Source organism: Jaculus jaculus, chromosome 5, assembly GCF_020740685.1.
Source record: "Jaculus jaculus isolate mJacJac1 chromosome 5, mJacJac1.mat.Y.cur, whole genome shotgun sequence".
NCBI lineage: Eukaryota > Metazoa > Chordata > Mammalia > Rodentia > Dipodidae > Jaculus > Jaculus jaculus.
In genome coordinates, this window is record NC_059106.1 from 11,615,886 (window position 1) to 11,635,895 (window position 20,010).

Genomic DNA, 20,010 nt, shown 5'->3' on the forward strand with positions numbered 1-20,010 from the left:
ATCCTTTCCAGCCACCTCAGTGAAGGCCTCAAAGCAAAGACCAATTCTACCGGCACGTGACAAGGTGACACACTGGCATTTTTACCTCTGATCACGCCTAAACACAGTTCCAAACACACAAGCCTCCAGGACAAGTTCACTGTAATCCTTGGCACTCGATAAAGACCCCTGAGAGACACTGGATGCAGCCACCGTCCAAGACTGGCAGCAGTGACTGATCAGAACATTGAAGACCCCTGTTCTCACAGTGGACATTTCAACCATCTTGAACATAATCTGAAATGACACACAACAGACTGGTTACTCTCTGGACAATTTCATTTTAAAAAATTTGTTACTGGGCTGGAGAGATGGCTTAGCAGTTAAGTGCTTGCCTGTGAAACCTAAGGACCCCAGTTCGAGGCTCGGTTCCCCAGGTACCACGTTAGCCAGATGCACATGGGGGCGCACGCGTCTGGAGTTCGTTTGCAGAGGCTGGAAGCCCTGGCGCGCCCATTCTCTCTCTCTCCCTCTATCTGTCTTTCTCTCTGTGTCATAGCTCTCAAATAAATAAATAAAAAATGAACAAAAAAATATTAAAAAAAAAATTGTTACTAACCCCATGCCTTGAATGTTCTCAAATTCTGGTTTCTAAAGAATAAACCCTCACAGTCTGAGACAGTTAATCCTCATGGTCAACTTAACTGGATTCAGAATCCCCTAAGAGATGCACCCTGGGTGTGTCCTGTGAGAGTGTGCTCAGAGGTTCTGCTCAGGAGAGAAGACCTACCCTGGACATGAGCAGGACCACCCCAGGACGAAGAACCAGCCGAATGCAAGGAGAGCGTCTGAGTACCAGCACCCATCTGCTCCTGACTGCAAACAAAACGGGAGTGGCCGCCACATGCTCCTCCTCCATGCCCTTCCACCTCGAGGAACTGTATCCCTTTGCAAACCTCGAGGCAAAGAAGCCCTCCCTCCCTTGGGGTGCTTTCGTCACAGCAACAAGAAGTGACTGACACATAGCCTATCTGCAAAAATACCAAATCTGCATACACACAGCCACTCATATCAATCACGCTTCCATCAAAGGGCTTCAGAACATAAACACAAAAAACCTCAGGGCCTTGAAGAGTAACTCTACTTTTGTGTATAACTTATTTCCTTGTTAAAATGGTGAATGGGAATTCTATGATAATGATTATAGTCTAAAAAATCTGAAATGCTCTTGTGGAAATAATTTTACAAGAACAGACAGCTAATTCCTCATCTCTCAACTGTCTGCACAAACACAATGTCACTGGCATGACTACTCATTCTGAATGCTCCAGGACAGAGGAGTGCCCGCAGATACAGAATGAAAAGGAATTAGTGTCTCGGTGTACTGTGTTCTCTCCTCTTTGCCAGGGGCCATCCTCAGCCCGAGGAAGCCAGAACCAGACGGAGGCCTTTAGCTGTGGGCAGACCAGGTCCTGAGGGGCAGCACAGGCCAGGAAAAAAATCAGAACCAACCTCCCATTGTCCCTCAGACTGGAAGGCACCCAGGTTCTCAGGCAAGATGGAACCCCACTGGGTTGTACTCAAGACAACCCTGGGTGGCAAAACCCAGTGCCAAAGACCCTGTTCATGTCACATGACATGTCATTTTCACGAAACCTTCACACATGCACATCCTGGCTGCTTTAAAGCATCCTCAGGTCACAACTTTCCAATACAGTATCTATGAGTTCTTGTCATGTAGGGAGTATTGACAAGACAGCCAATTTGCACGTTGAGAAAAGATGCAAATCTTTGTCAAATGTACTTTTTAATGCATATGTATGTATGTTTTTGTGTGAGTACATGTGGAGGACAGAGGACAACTGTGCATGTCATTTCTCAGGTGCTGTCCACTTTTATTGGGCACAGGGCTTGTCTATTAGGCTAGACTGGCTGGCCCAAGAGCCTCAGGGATCCTTCTGTTTCTGCCTCCACAGTGCTGGGATTACTGGCATGCACCACCATGCCGCACCTGACATGGGTTCGGAGATCACACTCAGGTCCTCATGCTTGCAAGGAATGCACTTTACATAGACTGAGATACCTTCCAGGCCCCCAACTCTCAAGTTGCCATGTGACTCGAGATTGCTTTATTTTTTATTTATTTAACAGAGAGAGAGAGAATGGGCAGGCAGGGCCTTGTGTCACTGAGAACAAACTCTGGGTGCACATGCTACTTCGTGCATCTGGCTTTAGGTGGGTGCTATGGAATGGAACCGGGACCGCCGGGTTTTACAAGCCATAGTATTTAACAGCTGAGCCATCTCTCCAGCCCTCATGACTCTAAGATCTTAAACACTGTATCAACATGATAGGAGTGTGCTGTGACTTGTATCAGGAAAGTCCCTCACAGGCTCACGAATCTGAGCAGATGATCCCTAGCTGCTGGCACTGTCTTGGCAAGTGAAACCTTCAGGACATGAGACGTCACTGGCAGACACAGGCCACCAGGGGCAGGCCCCGGGAGTTACAGCATGGCCTTGCCTTGGTCTATCCAACAGGATGTAAGGACCCGCTGCCTCAAGCTCCTGCAACTCTGGACACAGCTGCCTTCCTCACAGCAACAGGCTGCATCACCTAAGACCCTGAGCCAAAATCAAACTCTTCTCCCTCAAACTGCTTCCATCAAGTGTTTGGTTACAGTTGTGTGACCAAACTAACACATCGGGCAGGTGGGAATTCGGTACCAGTCCCGTGTCTCCTGTTCTATGACAGTTAAATTTCCTTGTTCCCAGGCATGACAGTCATGTGTAAGAACATGTGCTGGCTGGGAAAAGGAATGCAATACCTACTTATAAATGTAACGCTTTTTCTGCCTGCTAAGGGTCACGCACATTATGAAAAAGACAACTTACCTCTTTAATTTTGAAATATGCCTGGCCCTTGATTTTTGCGGCACTGGTAAGTACTTTGTTATTAAAAACAAATTCCACAAAAGCTTTTAAATTCGGCCAGAATGTCAGCTGGGTGTTGCTTGAAGAAGATACCGTTTTCCATGCCACGTCAAAACACTCTATGCAGAGCGGCTCCGAGGAGGTCAGCAGCTGGTAAAGGGAAAAGAAATACACAGCTGCCAACTTCCGAAGCGCGGCCATTCATCCTTCGCTCAAGCCACCTCTCCCCCTCACCTTGGGAACCAGCACCTCCATGCAGCGGAACACAGGTGAGACACAGTCGGAAGGAAGAAGGCCAAGGGCGTCCAGTGCGGACCGCAGGGTCTGTGCTGGCATCTGAAGGGCAGGCAGGAAGCACTCGGGAAGGTCACTCTCTGTGGCTGGAATAAGGTTGTGGTACGTTCTCAGCAGGAAGGAGAGGCAGACCCACTGATCATGGATATAGCCTGCAACTATTTTCCCCCATCCTTGGGAAGAGGAACATTCTTCATAAAAACTAGAAGAAAAAAAAAAAGAAAAAGAAAAGATTACTAGGCCATACTTTTCTTATCTTATTATTTAGAGAGAGTTGATGCAGCAGGGCCTCAGCCACTGAAATTGAACTCCAGACACTTGCGCCACCTAGTGGGTATGTGTGACCTTGCATTAGCCTCACCTTTGTGTGCCTGGCTGCCATGGGATCTGGAGAATCAAACATGGGTCCTTAGGCTTCATAGGCAAGTCCCTTAACCGCTAAGCCATCTCTCCAGCCCAAAGACATACTTTTCTAAATCTGCTGTTTCTTTACAGAGGGGGTGTGGTTTAAATGTGGTCTGTCTTGAGCAAAGTCCCTGGGCGATGCTGGGAGGTGGGGCTGGTGGAGGTAGGCTCCCGGGACGAGGCCTTAGGAACTGGTCAGTGAGCTCACTCACTGTCCTGTAGTGAGTTCTGGCCCTGGAGGACAGGCCTCAAAACCCCTACAGCGGACTGCCACAGACAGGGCACAGCCACCCAGGTTCTTTCTAATCTACTCCTTGAATTCCAAGTTTTCTGCCTGTATGGTCCAGGCGGCTGCCACGCTTTTAGGCTTTTCAGTGTTCTGAACTATATATGCTCAAACTTCCTTCCTTTATTAAGTTACCCACTTTTAGGAATTTCATTATAGTAACATAACATTGAACAAGACAACAGATAGAAAGTCACTGTCAAGTATCCTATTTGCCAAAACCAAAGCAACCTCACAAACTCCAATTTTCCAACTTCCTACAGGCAAGTGTTTGTGCATGTGAACTGAAAACCGTGGGCAGGAGAGACAGCAGACGTGCTTGCCTCAGTAGCACAAATGCTTACACTGGGAATCAGGTTTCCGACAAGAGAGATGAAGAACACGATGACACCTTTTCATCTGAGACAGAGCCTCATCTTCTGAACCTGGAGCACCATGAACACTGCCAGGAGCCCCCAATGCCACGACCACACAATTATGTGTGTGGTGGGGTGCGTGTGCATGTGCTATCTTCTTCAATCCCTCTCCACCTTATTTCTCGAGATAGGTTCTCTCACTTGAACCCAGAGCTATATGACTTGGCTAAGATACTAGCCAGATAGCTAGCTCTTGGAACCCACTTGTGTCTCCTGGGTGCTGGTTACAGGGGTGTGCCAGCACACATACATGGTGTGAGCACTGAACTCTGGTCTTCATGCTCACACAGTGAGATCTTGATCCACTGAGCCATCTCCCCAGATCCCACAATCAGATTTCTAGCCCTCAGAAACAAAGACGTCTCTCTTGTGTACCTGCCGTTCTCCCAGGGGCGCCTGCACCCATTCTGCTCCTCCGAGCAGGGCTTCTGCAGTGTCTGGTTCAGTGGAAGGGTGGAAAGAAACCGCTCGGCGGGCCCGGCGATGACGGCATCTGGCTGCGGCACCAGGTGCAGGTCCGCGGCCTTGCACAGGGTAGCCAGGGCAGCCATGCTAACCGCCCTCTGGATCTGCCGCCCCAGGGTCGGCTCCTGCAGGGACACAGAGCAGCCTTCAGGTGACAGAAGTAAGTCTCAGCCCATGGGGACCAGGGTCACCAGGCTACAACATTTCATGCTCTCTCCTTTTTTTTTGGGCAGGGGGAGATTTCAAGGTAGGGTCTCACTCTAGCACAGGCTTGACCTAGAACTCACTCTGTAGTCCCAGGCTGGCTTTGAACTCACAGTGATCTTTCTACCTCTGCCTCCCAAGTGCTGGGATCAAAGGCGAGCACCACCAGGCTGCTCTCCTTTTGTTCCTACTTAAATAAAAGGAAATGCAACAGACAGACCTTATTCAGTTTTTTGTCTTCTCCAGATTGGTAATGAATGTGAGGTGGTAATAACTCAACATTTTCTTCCTATGTGTATGTGTGCTCACGTGTATGTGGGTGCACATTTGAGTGTGCATGTGTGTGCACGTGGGGGCTAAAGGGCACCTTTTCCACTTTTGAAACAGACTCTCTCAGTGGCCTAGACCTCAGCAATGAGCTCAGACTGGAGTTGCAGGGGTCCCCCTGTCTCCACCGCCCAGCACTGGGTTTACGGGTGAGCACCACCACGCCCAGCACTGCGATGTGTGTGCTGGGAACTGAAGTCAGGTCCTTGTATCTACGAGGCATGCACTTTCCCAAATGAGCCATCCCCCAAGAACTCAGCATGTAAGAGGAAAACCCAATGTCTCTACTTACCTGAGGGTACATGAGGGACTAGCTGCATGTGAGAAACTGGGTCCCACCTCTCCCTGCACACACATTCCCGGGGTGGAGGTCACGCCTCTCCCTGCACGCACATTCCCAGGGTGGAGGTCACGCCTCTCCCTACACACACATTCCCGGGGGAGGTTACTTCACTGTACATTGAGGCACACTTTTAAGAAAGGCTCCATTAGTGGGGCATGGTGTGGTGGCACATGCCTTTAATACCAGTACTTGGCAGGCAGAGGCAGGACTGCTGTGAGTTCAAGACCACCCTGAGCTAGAGTGAGACCCTATCTTGAAAAATCAAAAGGAAGGAAGGAAGCAAGAAAGGCTCCAGATTGCCTGATACATCTTGGATCACATTATAGAGACTATTGTCATGTTATGAATTGCAGTGTTTTTACTTACATACAGTTTTCTGACCTTATAGAAATATAATGGTTTGGGGCTAGGAAGATGGCTCAGTAGTTAAAGGTACTTGCTTGCAAAGCCTTCTGGCCCAGGTTCAATTCCCCAGGACCCACACAAAGCCAGATGCACAAAGTCTATCATGTGTCTGGAGTTTGTTTACAACAGAAGGAGGATCCAGAATACCAATTCTCTTCCTCTTTCGTAAATGAATAAACATATTTTTTAATAAAAGAAATATTGAGCTGGGCATGGTGGTGCACTCCTTTAATCCTAGCACTTGGGAGGCAGAGGACTCCATAGGAGTACTGCCATGAGTTCAAGGCCAGCCTGAGACTACACAGTGACTTCTAGATCAGCCTGGGCTAAATGAAACCCTTCCTCAAAAAGAGAAACATCATGGTTTAATTAAAACAAATACTTAATATTTTCCTACCAACACTCCCCAGGTAACATCACATTAGGGTCTCTTTGGATTGTATAATGTTACACAAACAAGTACACCTAATTAATATATAAATTTGCTTTTGTGGGTTGGAGGGATGGCTTAGCGGTTAAGGCGTTTGTTTGCCTGCAAAGCCAAAGGACCCAGGTTTGATTCCCCAGGACCTACATTAGCCAGATGCACAAAGGGGCACGTGCCTCTGGAGTTTGTTTGCAGTGGATGGAGACCCTGACGCACCCACTCATTCTCTTTCTGTCTCCCTCATCTCCCTCTTTCTGTGTGAAATAAATAATAATTTTTTTAAAAATTGCTTTTGTAATTCCATTCTCCCAAGTGTGGGGGTGGGGAGGGAGGGAATTACCATGGGATTTTTTTATAATCATGGAAAATGTTAATAAAAATTTAAAATTAAAAAAAATTGCTTTTGTATTTAATAGGAAGAGAGGAAAGGAGGGAGGGAAGAAGGGAGGAAGGGAAAGAAGAATGAAGTCACCACATTTCCCCACAAGGGACATTCAATACCATGACAGGGGCAACACTATTCTCAGAGTAAGGTCAATTGTGGACACTACTTTAACCATTCATGTCAGCAAAAATTTTTTAACATGTAACATTAATTTTAATATTAATTCAGAATAAATGTTCATAAGAGTTTGGAAAACAAGTTCTATTTAGATTATTACAAAGTCAAATATTAATCCATTTCATAGTTATTTTATGAAAAAGATTGAAATTATACTTTGACACCAACTTCATATACAAAAATACTGCAAATTGGTCATGTCCAGTTATGGTCCAACTATGTCCCCTCTCCCCTACCTCCAAGTACATACTTGTTATTGTTGCAAAATATCATCAAGCAACCAAGTATGCCACTTGACAAAACCATTCAAGGTCAGTCCAGGAGAATTACCTGTCCGCTGTCAGCCTCCAGAAGATGGTGAATGCATGCGCTTTGCAGAGGAGATATGACTCTGCCAACAGGGTTGCCTGCCCTCCATCCCAGCTTCCCGGGGATGCCCACAAGCTCAGTCAGCACCTTCAGGTACAAGTGGCAACGGTCCATGTCAGCCACCTGTAACACACATGAGATGGACAGGGCACAAGGGGCTGTGACTCTCCATCACACAACCCAACCAGGAGAGCTCTGTTAGGAAGTGATCGTGCATTGAAAAGAACCAACAACAGGGCTGGAGAAATGACTTAGCGGTTAAGGTGCTTGCCTGAGAAGCCAAAGGACCCAGCTTTGATTCTCCAGGGCCCACATAAGCCAGATGCACATGGTGGCTCATGTGTCTGGAGTTCATTTGCAGTGGCTAGGGGCCCTGGCATGCCCATTCTACTCTCTCCCTCTCTTCTTCCCACCCCCTCTCTGTCTCTAATAAATAAATAAAAATAAATCTTAAAAAAAGAAAAAGAAAGCCGGGCGTGGTGGCGCATGCCTTTAATCCCAGCACTAGGGAGGCAGAGGTAGGAGGATCACCATGAGTTCAAGGCCACCCTGAGACTACAGAGTTAATTCCAGGTCAGCCTGGACCACAGTGAGACCCTACCTCGATAAAACAACAACAACAAACAAAAAACAAAAAAAAAAAAAAAAAAGAAAGAAAGAAAAAGAACAGGGCTGGAGAGATGGCTTTGTGGTCAAGGTATATGCCTACAAAGCCTAAGGACACAGGTGCGATTTTCCATGTCCCACATAAGCCAGATGCACAAGGTGGTGCATGCATCTAGAGTTCGTTTGCAGTGGCTAGAGGCCCTGGCATGCCCATTCTCTCTCTCTCTCCCCCCCCCCAATAAATAAGTAAAAATAAATCTACAAGAAAAAAAAAAAAAGGACCAACAAGACATCGGTGAAGCTGGATTCATCCCACCCAGCTGCGCCTAGGGACACCCTTCTCTGCGCTCACAGCCACACAGTTGAACATCAGGTATCCTCGGGAGGCAGAAACTACACCGTCATGTTAGAACAAGTAATGCTGACTCGGCCTTGCCAGCAAGATTTCTATCCTACTCTGGAAATAAGAAAACTAAGCTCTGACCAAGCATGGTAGCTCATGCCTTTCATCCCAGCACTTGGGAGGCAGAGGCAGGAGGATCACCGTGAGACTACATAGTGAATTCCAGGTCAGCCTGGACTACAGTAACACCCTACCTCAAAAAACAAAAAACAAACAAAAAAAAAAGAAATCTAAGCTTTGCCCTAGGGAGATGGCTCAGTGGATAAAGAGCTTGCTGTGTAAGCATAAGGACCCAAGTTCAGATCCCCAGCACCCACATAAAACCAAACACAGCAGCATGTGTCTGTAACCCCAGTGTGTCTGCAGTGAGATGGGAGTCAGACCCTGGAGGATCTCCAGGAAGCTCACAGGCAAGTAACCTGGTGAAGCCAGCAGGGGACGGTGAGGGACGGTGCATCAAAAAAGGTGGGAGAGCGGACCATCACCCAAAGCTGCCCCCGGACACACACACACACACACACACACACACACACACACACACACACACACAAAAGAAATGTAAATTCTGGGCTGGAGAGATGGCTTAGCGGTTAAGTGCTTGCCTGTGAAGCCTAAGGACCCCGGTTCGAGGCTCGGTTCCCCAGGTCCCATGTTAGCCAGATGCACAAGGGGGCGCACGCGTCTGGAGTTCGTTTGCAGAGGCTGGAAGCCCTGGCGCGCCCATTCTCTCTCTCTCCCTCTATCTGTCTTTCTCTCTGTGTCTGTCGCTCTCAAATAAATAAATTTAAAAAAAAAAAAAAGAAATGTAAATTCTAAGGAGGGTCAACAATTTCTTCTAACATCCTCCGAGGTAACGGGTTGGAAAAATATGATTAAATACAAGCCTTTTTGACTCCTAAATCCAGGAGAAGTGGGATCTACCATTTACTATTTCCATTCCATCTTCTTCCCAGGCCTCTAATTCCCTAGCCATACAAGGGGGATTATCTCTCCATCACAAGGCTTTTGAAAGAAAGAGAAAGCACAATGACTGGGTTCGTTAGTGTATGGTGGCCTTGATGATCATTTCAGTAATGACAGGTGATCACTGAGCCATAGACTGGAGAGAGTAACCCATCTGTTACTGTGAGCACCCGCAGAATCTGTGCAGAACCACACCATACCACACACGCACCAGACTGCACACAGCATGAGGGGGGATGAGGAGCACCCCAACTTTTGGCTTGGAAGGTAGAACACTCCCTGCAAGGACCCCCTGGAGAAGGAATGAGGGGCCCATTGTTTAACAGAATCACACTGAGCACCTGTGCCTGGCTCAGGACCAGCACTATGGAGTGGAGACAGACTAGCGAGCCCCCAGCGCAGACTTACACTCCGAAGTTCATTCATTGTGAGTCTTCTGAGGACAAACTGAGAGATGCTCTCTGCAGCAGACATGACGTAGGTCTGGAGAAGCATGGATACCTCATCTGCAGGAGAAAGTGTCCGCTAAAACAACAGAAATGGGGTCTTTGGTGCAAATACCCCTGAAGTTCTGGTACAATCATTAGAAACAACAGTGAATGACGTACTGAAAATGAATTATAATATAATCACCATTCACTATAGCTAACCTTAAAAATCGTAAAAGGGACTAGGGAGATGGTCCAGTTAGTAAAGTGCTTGCCTTGCAAGTATGAGGACCCGAGTTCAAGCTTCACCACTCACGTAAAGGCTGAGTGAGCATGGCGGCGTGAGCCCACAATCCCGGTGCTAGGGAGGCAGAGACAAGTGGAGCTCACTGGCCAGCTCGTCTAGCCTACTCAGTGAGCTCCCGGCCAATGAAAGACCCTGCCTGTCTCAAAAGGTGGACAGTGGGGGCTGGAGAGATGGCTTAGCAGTTAAGCGCTTGCCTGTGAAGCCTAAGGACCCCGGTTTGAGGCTCGATTCCCCAGGACCCACGTTAGCCAGATATACAAGGGGGCGCACGCGTCTGGAGTTCGTTTGCAGTGGCTGGAGGCCCTGACGCGCCCATTCTCTCTCTCTCTATCTGCCTCTCTCTCTCTCTCTCTGTCATTCTCAAATAAATAAATAAAAATGAACAAAAAAAAATTTTTTTAAAGGTGGACAGTGACTGAGGAAGACACCTAATACTGCCTTTGGCCTGCACATATACCTACAAACACATAAGCATATATGCATGCACATACAGAAAACTAAAACACCAGCAATGCATCATTAAACAATATCCAAATAGGGCTGGAGATGGCTCAGCAGGTAGGACATTTACCTGCAAAGCCTAAGCACCTGGGCTCAATATCCCAGTATACACGCAAAGCCAGATGTACAAGATGCATATGTCTGGAGTTCATTTGCAGTGACTAGAGGCCCTAGCATGCCAATTCTTTCTCTATCTCTCTCAAATAAATTAAAAAAATTTTTTTTGAGGCTTTAAGGTCTTGCTGTCGCCCAGGCTGACCTAGAATTCACTATGTAGTCTCAGGCTGGCCTTGAACTCACAGCAATCTTCCTAACTCTGCCTCCCAAGCGCTAGGATTAAAGGAATATGCTACCATGCCTGGCTCTAAAATATATATACATATTTATTTAAGGGTATCTATACATGTGGCAAAATCTCTTTTCTAACATGTATGGAGATGTAAAAGGTAAAAGTCAAAATGGGGCTGGAGAGATGACTTAGCAGTTAAGGTACTTGCCTTCGAAGCCTAAGGTCCTAGGTTCAATTCTCCAGGTCCCATATAAGCCAGATACACATGGTGGCACACGTGTTTGGAGTTTGTTTGCAATAGCTAGAGGGCCCAGCATGCCCATTCTCTCTCTCTCTCTGTCTATAATAAATAAATAAAAATAGACTTTTAAAATAAAAGTCAAAATGGGGCTGGAAAAATGGCTTAGTACTTGCCTGTCAAGCCTAAGGACCCCGGTTCAAGGCTCAATTCCCCAGGACCCACGTTTGCCAGATGCACAAGGGGCGCACGTATCTGGATGTCCTTTGCAGTGGCTAAAGGCCCTGGTGTACCCATTCTCTATCTATCTATCTATCGGCCTCTTTCTCTCTCTGTCTGTTGCTCTCAAATAAATAAATAAATAAGTCAAAATGAAGGGCGATGAAGGGCTCTAGTGAGGAACAAACAAGTTCCTATGTGGCCTGAACACTGTTCCCAGGGATTTAGCAATTTTGTGTCATAACACAGATAACCATCACAATGCTTTGGTTTGTACCAAACATTACAACAAAATTTCAAGGACACAGGTGACTCCCAAAGCACTGAGCATAGGGGTCAAATGCACCCATATTAATGTCCTTGGGTAGCTGCAAAGTCTCACAAGTTACTGTTGTGTTCACTGTGGCGATTTACTGTAACATGAAACTTGGGAAACAAGATTTAATATTCCATAAGCATACCTTACTATCTAACCTTATCAGTAGCAGCTTCAAATTTGGCTTAATATCAATGCTGCCCAGCATTTTAAAATACAGCAAATTTCCAAAACTGCAAATGAGGTTGGTCAGGAAGGTCCAAGAGCTCCAGTTCACACTTGGGCGTGCTCGGCTCCATCAGAGTTCTCGACTCCGACGCTCGGCTCTTTCTGCCCCTGCTCTACACACGTCAGGTTTAAGGAGAGAAGGTCAAGCTTGCGGCTGCTTCCTCCATCGCTGCTTCCTGTTTAAGGTGTTTACTACCCCAAAGATGCTCATACATGAACACAGATAAAAATAAGCATGAAGTTACTGCTATTCTCACACTTTACACAAAAAAAATTTATCTATTTGGGAAAGAGAAGCAGATAAAAAATGGACATGCTGGTCACTGCAAACGAAATCCAGACGCATGTGCCACCCTGTGCATCTGGCCTTTCGTGGGTACTGGGGAATCAAGCTCGGGTCCATAGGCTTTGTAGGAAAGTGCCTTAACCATCGAGCCACCTCTCTTTCCCTCATTCTCACTCTTTAATGTCAACATACTGACAGCGATTAGGAGTAGGTAGCTTGCATTAAAGGCAAGTTAGTCAGGGTCACAGTCCCTCAAGAAGAGATAAAAATCCTTGTGCCCTAATGTCCTGGCAGTTCCAGTCCAGAGGCTGAAATTCTGAGAGGACTACTCAGCAAACGGACAGCAGCTGACCAGCTGCCTCAGCCCACTGTTCTCCCCACATCCTGACTTCCTTGGAATTTTGGTGGGCACCCCTTAAGCCTGCACAACCCCACCTTACCTCTCCACCAATCAGAGACCCTGGGTATGCTTATGCTGACGTGTCGTGACCTGAGCCTGTCTGATGCCCAATTCCACACGAGTCACCACTGGGTGGTATTCCAAACCTATCAGAGCCATTGTAATCCCAAGTGTCTGTTGACAACTCTTTTTTAAAATAATATTTATTTATTTATTTTGAGAGAATGGGTACATCAGAGCCTCTAGTTGCTGCAAATGAGCTCCAGATGCATGCACCACTTTGTGCATTTGGCTTTACATGGTTATTGAGGAATACAACTTGGGTCCTTAGGCTTTGCAGACAAGTGCCTTAACCACTAAGCCATTTTTCAAGCCTGGCAACTCTTTTTGGGAGCAGTTCTACCAGAGCTTTGTTCTGCTGCTTTCAGGTATATATGTAATTGCTTTATTTGAGGGAGAGGGTCTGTTGCTTTCCAATAAACCTTGCTCCCACGCCCTTCTGTGCGGCTCCCCGTCTGTCCTCACTCACCGCATCCTATGGGTGGGAGACAAAGAACTCAGGAGCCTCGGCTTAGGGAGTTTTAGTTATGGTTAAATGTGTGGTGCTCTAACCCCCGAGCTTCATCTGAACACCCAGAGCCTGCAGCAAGACTACTCTTCCCACAAGGCACTGCAGGGTGCAGGCAGAAGCAAATGCTGCTTACAGACGGAAAAGAGAGACCCTCCCCAGTGGCCTAGATGTCACTCTGTGACTATCAACCTGACACGAGCTACAGCCGCCCAGAAGACTGTCTCTGGGTATGTCCATGTCCATGTGTAGAGGGAACGTCTAGGTTGGGTTAGTCGAGGGACAGAGACCCACACTAACTGGGTGGCTGGGACCCTGAGCTGAATGCAAAGGAGAAGACGAGCTAAGCAAGTGTTCATCTCTCTGCTTGTCGACTACAGATGCTATGTGACCAGAGCCTCACGCTTCTGTCACCAGGCCTTCCCACCATGACAGACTATCACTTGAACTAAGACAAAGTAAACCCTTCCTCCCTTTAAGTGGTTTCCTGCTATGTATTTTGTCACACCAACAAGAAAACAACTAACACAATGAACAAGCATAGCGTTTTTTAAAAACAAATGAAATCCCACTCTAAAACTGATGGTAACTGACGGCATCAGATCAGTACTTCCACCAGGTCCCCAGCACCTCAGGAGACACTCGGGAAAATGCTGAATGAACAGCCTCCTGGTGGACGAGTCCAGGGTCCCCGTCACTCCAAACAGCAGCAGCACACCCAGCCAGGCACCCCCACCCTTGACGCATCCTCACCGTCTTGGGGACTGGCACCTCCCAATGCGCAAGTGTGCAGCAACTTCACTAGCAGCTGAAGGCACCTGTCAGTCCTCAGCAAGGGCATGTAGGCATTTGTGCCAAGCTTCGCCAGGGCATCCAGCAGGGGATCTAAGAAGATCCTCAACATATTCTCCATCCTCTGCTTTTCACTGGATAGTAAAAGATATGCCCATCAACTACCTCAGAAGCGGCAAGAAGCAATGCCTCATCCATCCTCAGGGCAAGCGGGAGTTCTGGCTCCTCTCTGGACAGTTGATACCCAGCACCTATGAGGACGTTCGAGCCAGGGCTTTCTGCTGAGGAAGGGTTCGGCAGTGAAGCAAGGAAGTGGTGAACCACCAGCTTCCACTCCAATACCTTGGGAGGCAAAGCCTGTGCCCACTTTGCACACAAGATCAACTGTAAAGGCCTAGACTTCTTGATATAGGATAGAAAAACTAAATGTACACTAGTCAACAAAGTAGAGTATTTTTTTTAAAAAGCCTAAAGATATAAAACTGTTATAACCAATGTCCACAGTACAGTTTCCCCATGAATTTTCCTTTTTTTTTTTTTTGAGGTAGGGTCTCACTCTAGCCCAAGCTGACCTGGAATTCATGTATATTTATATATGTAGTCTCAGGCTGGCCTTGAACTCACAGTGATCCTACTTCTGCCTCCCAAATGCTAGGATTAAAGGTGTTCACTGCCATGCCTAGCTGCTACCATTTTATAATCCATTCTTCTAATACTGATAAGAAAAACTGTGATCATTATATCTTTCTCTCATTTCACATTAAATTGTTAATCTCTTTTTGTTCATTTGATTTTTATCTTGTTTTGTTTTTTTCCTAGGCAGGGTCTCACTCTATCCTAGGCTGACTTGGAACTCATTCCGTAGCCCCAGGCTGACCTGGAACTCACAGAGATCCTCCTACCTCAGCTTCCGGAGTGCTGGGAATAAAGGCATGGGCCACCAAGTCTGGCTTTAAACTATTAAGTTTAATATTTAAACTTACCGACCTGAAAGCACTGACACGTCCTGCTCCCGTTTACCGGCTGTTGGTATTAAACGCTGCTTCAGTGTATTAACAGTGCCCTAGCTCAGCCTTTGTCATTATTCTACCAATCACTGACACGTCTGAACACATACGGATGGACACATCTGACGAGCCTCTCTCTCTTTTGCACTCAACCAAAAGTTACCTGAATGGCGTCTTCATCCCTTCCACGTCCACAGCCAGCAGGACCATCAGCGCAGTCAGCCTGGCTTCTAGCCAGTCGGGCAGGAAGCTGCTTTCCTCTGCTCAAGTAACAAAAGTGAAGGTTTGAAAAGCACTCACAAAACCCTTCAAAAAATGAGACTCTGAAATCAAAATTATTAAATAATATTCTTTTAAAAAAAGTTTTATTTTACATGTTTATGTGCAAAGAGAGAGGGAGAAAGAAGAAATGGGCAGGCCAGGGCCTCTTGCCACTACGTATGAACTGCAGATGCATTTAGCACCTTGCGCGTGTGGCTTTATGTGGGTACTGGTAAAATGAATCCAGGCCAGAAGGCTTTGCAACAAGTGCTTTAATCGCTGAGCCCCAATTACGTAACATTCTTTTTACCGCGTCACGTTATTAGAAGAACAGCTGAAACACAGAAAGACTCGTTACTGAGCCCTGTTGGATAGCCACTGTGTGTGGTGCTCTGGCCTGCATGCCACACACAGACCCTGCGCTCACGAAATCCCAGTGTAGTGCCCGAGAGCGAGTGGACAGGGAGCCGGCGCGGCGGGCAAAGCGCCTGCTGCACAAGCAGGAGGACTCGGGGGCAGACCTTCTCCAGCATCCACGCCAATCCCGGGCCCGCTGTGCACAGCTGAAACCCCAGCACCCGGGAGACAGAGAACGGAGGTCCACAGGGCCAGCTGGCCAGCAACACCGGTGAGCTCTGCCTTCAAGAGAGCCTGTCTCAGTAAGAAAGACAGAGAGCCTGCACCTCAGCCTGAAATCTCTGTGGCTCTCTCAATCCCTGAAGACCATGTCACACATACTTTCCCAGCCAGGTGACTTCACATAATCTTGAACGAGTTTCTTCACGTAAGCAGTCAAAGATGTCTCATGGAGCTCATCAGAGTCACAAATAGAAGACTGCCTGAAGTATCTTTCATTGACATGCAACCAGTCACAGAGCTAGAGAAGAAAAACACAACAGGGCTACTTTATTTACAAAACCTAATGGGAGCCAGGCATGGTGGCACACACCTTTAATCCCAGCATCCCAGCACTTGGGAGGCAAAGGTAAGAGCATCGCCGAGAGTTCAAGGCCACCCTGAGACTACACAGTGAATTCCAGGTCAGCCTGGACTAGAGTGAGACCTTACCTCAAAACACCAAAAAAAAAAAAAAAAAAAAAAAAATCCTAACTGAGGGCTGGAGGGATGGCTCAGCAGTTAATGTGTTTGCCTGCAAAGCCAAAGGATCCAGGTTTGATTCCCCAGGACCCTCGTTAGCCAGATGCACAAGGGGGTGCATGCATCTGGAGTGCACTGGCAGTGGCTGGAGGCTCTGGCATACCCATTCTCTCTCTCTCTCTCCCTACCTCTCTCACTCACTCTTTCTCTGTCAAATAAGTAAAAATAAAATAAAACAGAGAGTTTCTAGTTTCCTAAGCCAATCATCTTTCTTCCACAGTAAACTGAATTTAAATCATTAATAACAAAATCACTAGCAACAATAGCTCGGTTATATAATCTTATGAGATGGTCATTAACAAAAAGTTAGTAACACATGACTAAACATATATCTGTTTTTCCCTACAATGTTTGTGAACTTCATGATAAAAGTATTATTATTTAGCTATAGTTTCTAAAGTTCCCATACAAAATTTAATAATAATAATAAGAAGAAGAAGAAGAAGAGGATCAACAAGAGTTCAAGGCCACTCTGACACTACAGAGTGAATTCCAGGTCAGCCTGGGTGACAGAGAGACCCCCACCTCAAAAAACAAAACAGGGCTGGAGAGATGCCTTAGTACTAAGGTTAAGGCACTTGCCTGTGAAGCCTAAGGACCCAGACTCAATTCCCCAGAACCCATGTAAGCCAGACGCACATGGTGGTGCATGTGTCTGGAGTTTGTTTGCAGTGGCTGGAGGCCCTGGCACACCCATTCTCTCTCTCCCTTTCTAATAAATAAATAAATAATAAACAATTTTTTAAACTCTAAAATAGTTAAGCAACTGGTGTGATATATCTAGGGTAGTTAGCAACATGATAACAGATATGAACATAAAAAAGAAAATTCTCTTTCTCCCTCTGCTTGCAAATAAATCAAAGGATTTCTAAGGGGGGAGGGGAGGGGAGGGGAGGGGAGGACTGGGGACAAATCTAAAATATAGGTTTAAGTTGACAGTGGGCTTGACAGGTGATTGTTTTCTTGATTAGACACTTTCATATTCCAATTCTGTGTAACTAAGAAGCTGTGGTCACGAAAGGAGAGTGAAATTCTACCTTTCACAGCTCCCAATTTGCCTCCTTCATTTCTCCAGCAGTGCTCTGGTCTATGCTCTCGTCAGTTGTTAGCCAGGAGAGCACTGAGCACTTCAGGGCTTTGCACGTCATCCTGGCGTACAGGCCAGGCTCGCCTCCACATCACTTTAATCTTACCCTGAGTGCTGCTGAAGTGAGCTCAGCTCCCATTATAGGCTGACTTCTCTCATTTCTCTCCTGTATGGCAGTCAGAACTGTATTCTTTTTCAAAAAAAAAAAAAACCTTGGGGCTGGAGAAATGGCTTAGTGGTTAAGGTGCTTGCCGATCAAGCCAAAAGACCCAGGTACAATTCCCTAGTACCCATGTCCGCCAGGTGCACAAAGTGGCACATGCTTCTGGAGTTTATCCGTCTGCAGTGGCAGGAGGCCCTGGCACACCTGTGTTCTCTCTCCAATAAATAAATAAAATATTTTTTTTTAAAAATCCCTTGCCCAGTAACCTCGGGATGACTCAGAAGGTATCATAGTGCTGGAAAGAAGTGACTGGAGTACTGAGTAACATCTTCCAAGGCTCAGGGTCTAATGAGGAAGAGGAGGCGGAAAGAATATAAGAGCCAAAGGAAGGATAGGACTCCTTACAACGTGCTCCCTCCAGACATAAAATGGCCTGGATATCCATGACCTCATAGTGCCTGACACTACCTACACAAGACCATCATAAGAAGAGGAAAAGATCATGACATCAAAATAAAAGAGAGACTGATTGAGATGGGGAGGGAATATGATGGAGAATGGAATTTCAAAGGGAAAAGTGGGGGTAGGAGGGTATTACCATGGGATTTTTTTTTATAATCATGGAAGATGTTAATAAAAATTGAGAAAAATTAACAAACAAAAAAAAATCCCTTGCCTAGCCAGGCATGATGGTACATGCTTTTAATCCCAGCACTGGGGAGGCAGAAGTAGGAGGATCACCTACTCAAGATCAAAAAAAAAAAAAAGTCCCTTGCCTTAGTGGTCTTGTATATACAAGAGGCAAGAGAAATTTTAATCTATGGCTTCTGTCTTCAAAAGTTGTATTAGGGCTGGAGAGATGGCTTAGCAGTTAAGGCACATGCCTGCAAAGCCTAAGGATCCTGGTTCAATCCTACAGGTCCTATGTAAGAAGATGCACATGGCAGAGCCTGCGTCTGGAGTTCGTATGCAGCAGCTGGAGGCCCTGGCGCACCCAGTGTCACTATTGCTCTCCCTCTCTCTTGTCTCTAACAAATAAATAAAAATAAATGCTGTATTAATTGGGACGATGCAGATTAGAACCCAGCCAAGCATATGTGAATAAGAGATACAATCAGAAGCATGCACAAGGCCCTGGGTTCCAGCCCCAGCAGCCCATAACCAGGCGTGGTGGGGCATGCCTGCAGGCCAGCACCCTAGAGGTAGAAGCAGAGGGTCAGTACTTCAAGGCCATCCTGGGCCATGGGTGACAGAGAGACTACTTCTGGGCCAGCCTCGGGTAATGAGACCCTGCCTCAAGAAGAGGGATGGGGTGGGCAGGTACATGAATGAGGCCTCAGGGCCATTGGTCAAGGACTGGTTCTCATGGGAGGAGGCTTCTGGGATACAGCCTGTCGGGCATGCTGGAAGCAAAGCAAACAGGCCAGCTTGGGACTGGGGTGCGAGATGGGGGTTGATGATAACGCAGAATCCTAAAAGGCAGGAGGAACTAAGAATTACCAAATGTCAGAGCAGTAACTGACAGAAAAAGGAAAAAGAGGAGGCTTGTGTTCCTGATGTTTTGTGTCTGACATGTCCCATCCAGAACTGAGATGTGCCCGTACTGCCTGCCCCCTGGCCCCTCTCTACAGCACCATCCCCCCACTGTGAACGCCCCCCACTCCCTGACCCCCGGTCACCTGGTGAAACTCAGCAGCATGACTTAGGGTAACACTGCGGGAAAAGCAACTGGTAGAGTTTGCATAATTGGTCAGGAATGAGTTCAACTTGAAAATTAATTATTATTTTTTGTTTTTTTGAGATAGGGTCTCACTGTAGCCCAGGCTGACCTGGAATTCACTATAGAGTCTCAGGGTAGCCTTGAACTCATGGCAATCCTCCTACCTTTGCCTCCTGAGTGCTGGGATTAAAGGCATGAACCACCACAACCGGCCAAAAGTGATGTTTTTAAATATAAAGCTTTCAAAGAACTTATTTGCAATCTCACCTCTGTCCACAGCATGGTCCCCCGTCCTAAGCACTCCTCTTGTCTCAGAGAGGTGAGGAACGTAGAAACATCAGAAAGTGACACTTTCTCCTACACAGAGAGTTTTTAAAAAGAACTCAGTTTTAGGAGCTGGGGAGATGGCTCAGAGATTAAAGGTACTTGCTCATAAAGCCTGATGGCCTGGGTTCAGTTTGCCAGTCCCAGGATGGCCTCAACTCATACCAATCCTCCTACCTCTGCCTCCTGAGTGCTGGGATTCAAGGCATGTGCCACCATGCCTAGCAAATTTTTTTTAATTATTTTTATTCGCAAGCAGAGAGACAGAGAGAGAGAGAGAAATGAACTCTAGATACATGCACCACTTTGTCCACTTGGCTTTACAAGGGTA

General features: G+C 46.8%; 1 protein-coding gene across 3 annotated transcripts in view; it reads right to left on the minus strand.

The window, feature by feature from the left end:
* The window catches only part of Tarbp1 (TAR (HIV-1) RNA binding protein 1), a 62,092-nt gene that overhangs the window by 18,111 nt on the left and 23,971 nt on the right, over positions 1–20,010 (minus strand). For all 3 annotated transcript variants that reach the window (XM_045150373.1, XR_006637215.1, XR_006637214.1), the window contains exons 9-18: positions 19,623–19,712; positions 15,966–16,104; positions 15,130–15,226; positions 13,921–14,093; positions 9,796–9,893; positions 7,377–7,538; positions 4,689–4,903; positions 3,147–3,408; positions 2,874–3,062; positions 86–276 (exon numbers count right to left, since the gene is read on the minus strand). In XM_045150373.1, coding sequence (XP_045006308.1) covers positions 86–276; positions 2,874–3,062; positions 3,147–3,408; positions 4,689–4,903; positions 7,377–7,538; positions 9,796–9,893; positions 13,921–14,093; positions 15,130–15,226; positions 15,966–16,104; positions 19,623–19,712 — 1,616 coding nt within the window. The remainder of the gene's footprint in view (positions 1–85; positions 277–2,873; positions 3,063–3,146; positions 3,409–4,688; positions 4,904–7,376; positions 7,539–9,795; positions 9,894–13,920; positions 14,094–15,129; positions 15,227–15,965; positions 16,105–19,622; positions 19,713–20,010) is intronic.